The sequence below is a fragment of the Sinocyclocheilus anshuiensis genome, unplaced genomic scaffold (genome assembly GCF_001515605.1).
Source record: "Sinocyclocheilus anshuiensis isolate Anshui unplaced genomic scaffold, SAMN03320099.WGS_v1.1 scaffold1045, whole genome shotgun sequence".
Taxonomy (NCBI): Eukaryota; Metazoa; Chordata; class Actinopteri; order Cypriniformes; family Cyprinidae; genus Sinocyclocheilus; species Sinocyclocheilus anshuiensis.
This window is the reverse complement of record NW_015555799.1, coordinates 405,658-409,321: the sequence shown is the minus strand read 5'-3', so window position 1 is coordinate 409,321 and position 3,664 is coordinate 405,658. Positions and strand designations below refer to the sequence as shown.

General features: G+C 39.8%; 1 protein-coding gene across 9 annotated transcripts in view; it reads left to right on the top strand.

Moving 5' to 3' along the window:
* nup214 (nucleoporin 214) overlaps window positions 1-3,664 on the top strand; it is a 60,207-nt gene that overhangs the window by 24,179 nt on the left and 32,364 nt on the right. For all 9 annotated transcript variants that reach the window (XR_001632557.1, XR_001632555.1, XM_016469055.1 and 6 more), the window contains exons 22-23: window positions 983-1,279; window positions 1,358-1,501. Coding sequence is in view for 7 of the 9 variants with exons in the window: in XM_016469055.1 (XP_016324541.1) it covers window positions 983-1,279; window positions 1,358-1,501 (441 nt within the window). In the remaining 2 variants the exon portion in view is untranslated. The remainder of the gene's footprint in view (window positions 1-982; window positions 1,280-1,357; window positions 1,502-3,664) is intronic.

The window sequence follows — 3,664 nt, the reverse complement described above, 5'->3', positions numbered from 1 at the left end:
TGGGTGAACTATCCCTTTAATGAAGTTTTTAAAATAATAAAGTTACAATTACATAATATTTCTACTTCAATTTGTTTTATTTTTTTTATATAAGTGGTGGCTGCCATAAAAACTTGATGGATTTATTCAAACATAAATTAAACATTGAAGAACAGTCAAATTTATAATGAATATGTTATATGGTGCATATATTTAGCTAAATGCCCCTCTCTACAGTTTATTTTTCTATCTGACTAATGAGTTTATGGTCACCGAATATGTTTTTCTGAGGTAAATGTGACGTTATGTGACATTGTTTGCAAGACGTTATTTTGACGTCTTTGCGCGGAGGAAACACTGATTGAGCGATTACATGAGACAGAATACGGATTGTAAAGTTGTACTCTTTCTTTTAACTTACCTTCGGATGTTTAGTCATGTTTATTGTTTATGTGCTGAAACTGGTATTAATGTGGAGGAGATGATCAGTTCACATGCGCCTCGCGCTGCCGCGTCTGTTGAACTGAGGCGCTACAGTGCGATCTGTCACTCCACATTAAACAGTGCCAAAACAGCATTTATTGTTTGAATACTGCAATACAATGGACATAATTTGAAGTCTGAGACTTTGTTTCATATTAAAAGTACTAAAGCACAATGCTTATTGCGATTTATTGGATGGGAAGTGCCCTTCAGTGTTCCGTCCATTAACTGAAAACAGGCTAGACTAATAGATTCTTGGGATTTAAGAATCGATATCGTTCCGAAAAAATGAGAATCGATTTTATCCAGCCCTACTTTCTACGAGTCTTCATTGCAGTAAAAGCGTGGACCATCAAGGCCTGTTTTTTTTTTTTGTGCAAAGTTAATGGAACAACCGTAGTAAAACAACCAATAAGATGTTATATTGTAGACGATACATACTGTACACCCCTATGTGTGTCTCATATGTGATGATACATGAAGAGCTCATCATGTCTCACCGTGTCTCTCTGTGTTTCAGCCAACCTGTCGCGGTCGGCCTTCCTGTTTCCTCAGTTCTATGAGGATCTGGATGAGGTGAGCTCCAGTTCGTCTCTGTCTCAGCCTCTGGAGCCCGAGGATTCGCTGGCCGTGGCCGAGGAAGAGGATGAGCCAGCGCCCATCCCGGTGCTGACACCCGCTGTCCCGCAACACCCCGCGATGGTCCGGACACCCTCCATACAGCCAGGCTTCATTATGCAGTCCAGTCCGTTCAGCAGAGTTCAGACCGGCCCCGGCCCCAGCCCTGGCCCTGTCCCCATCCCCATCATCAGCCCCGGTGAGGCTCAAAATGCACCTGAACACGTGTTGCCCATCTTGTTAACAGTCTTTACAACGTCTCTTGAATGTGTTGCAGCTCCGAAGATAAACATGGACAGTGCCGATAGCACAGCATTAGCCACAAAAACAGTCAAGCATGGAGCTCCGCCCACCACAATGCCCGCCCCTCAGGCTGCAGGAAGAGCTGCCCTCAGCAGACACATGACCAGCCAAAAACCAGGTACAAACACATGTCTATTACAGCTCTGTGTTAAAATCCACATTTACGCTCTGCTTTCATTTCAGCGATAAATGACATTTGAGTGATGATGTTTTTGGTTTATGACATTTTAAAATGCATAGAACTAATATTTTGATAATAATGTCTTTAAATCAGATGTCTGTTTCTTAGTTTTTATTGAGCCTACATCAGTCTCATCTGTACACTAGGGGGCGACAGACACTGTACATCAGACCTACAGTATGTTCACATAAATGTTGTTCTTTTAAACTTTCTATTCATCAAAAAATCCTGAAAAATAAAATGTATCACGTTTCCACAAAAATATTCAGCAGCACAATTGTTTTCAACATGGATAATAATCAGAAATGTTTCTTGAGCAGCAAATCGGCATATTAGATTGATTTCTGAAGGATCATGTGACACTAAAGACTGCAGTAATGATGCTGAAAATTCAGCTTTGATCACAACAATAAATTACATTTTTACAATATATTCATATACAACAGTTATTTTAAATTGTAATGTCACAATTTTACTGTTTTTACTATGTTTATCATCAAATAAATGCAGCCTTTGTGAGCAGACGAGGCTTTTCTTCAAAAATAACTTTGAAACTTTTTGAAACTTCTACTCAAGTTCAGACCTGACATGCAGGGTTTCCCATACATTGATTTATTTGTGGCAGCCCGCCACAATATCAACACTGACCACCACAAATAGATTTTCCAAAAGGCTTTGACTTCGTTGAATAAACATGAGCACCGTTTCAAAATCAAAACGAGGCACAGGTGTTTTTATATAAATGTATCTTTTTTTTTTTTTAAGGGAACCGATTGTCTTCAGAAAAGTTTTGATGTCATTTTCATTTAATCTTTCCTATAATGCCTGATAAAGTAGCGTTCATGAGCGCAGCGCTGCTATGATTGCAGCTGTTACCGGGGAAACTGATATTTCTGCCATTCCAAAAGTGCCTTCTGCTGGCAGAGAATGAATTTGCATTTTCAATAAGCCCGTCTGCTGTTTTATATTTACATTATATACATATATATATTTCCCCCAGGGGAAGTGCCGCCACACATGGAGTGTAAGTCTGTGGGAAACACTGGACGTGAGATCGTAGCCACCGCTCACATCCACATTGATAAATTCCAAGTTTTGCATAGAAATGACCATACGCACAATTTACGTTTGTCGTACGTTTGTTTTGTAAATGAGGCCTAATGTGTGTCCCATGTGTAACATTTAATTCAAATGGAAAACAGCAAATGCTTCTTTGGAGTAAAACACCATTGGGTGTTTTGTTGAGTTGATGATACCTTTCAAAATATCATAGTGTGACATGTCAACCACCTGAAAGCATTATATAATGATGTAATTAAGCTATTATTGACTGTTCCTTTTGCTCACATTGAATGCTGTAAAACACGTGGACGTGCAGATGTCACCGTTATCAGAAATGTGGCATCTGACGTGTACTAAATTTATTTAAAGGGGTCATATGATGTTGCTAAAAAAAAAAATATTTTGTGTATTTGGTGTAATGAAATGTGTTTATGCAGTTTAAGGTTAAAAAAACACATTATTTTCCACATACTGTACAATTATTGTTTTTCCTCTATGCCCCGCCTTTCTGAAACGCGTCAATTTTTACAAAGCTCATCGGTCTGAAAAGCGAGGTGTGCTCTGATTGGCCAGCTAGCCAGTGCATTGTGATTGGCCGAATACCTCAAGCGTGTGACGGAAATATTACGCCCCTTACCATATTGTGATGCCGGAGTGACGAGTCAAAAACATTAAAACCCAATATAAGCGAGGCATTTGTTGCATCCAGTGGGGACATAATTACTTATATTGACTTTTACTGTCTTTTTATGCGTTGCGTTGCATCGTGCCGCGTAAACATTAGGCTTGCTGCGATAGACGGTGCTGACGGTGATACCGGTGTTAAGCCGCAACACCAGTTAAGTCACTTGCCCACTGCGTCACCGACCCCCACCGCCGTTTTGATTTTTTGTAGTAATAAAAATAATTTAGTTCAGTAAAAGAGCAGACACTACAATTAAAAATTTAACGCGGCTGCTCAATGCAGCGTGCCGAACGACAGTCGCATCACAGATCAGATTTCATTTCTCCAGTGAGGAGAGTGAGTCGAGCTGACTG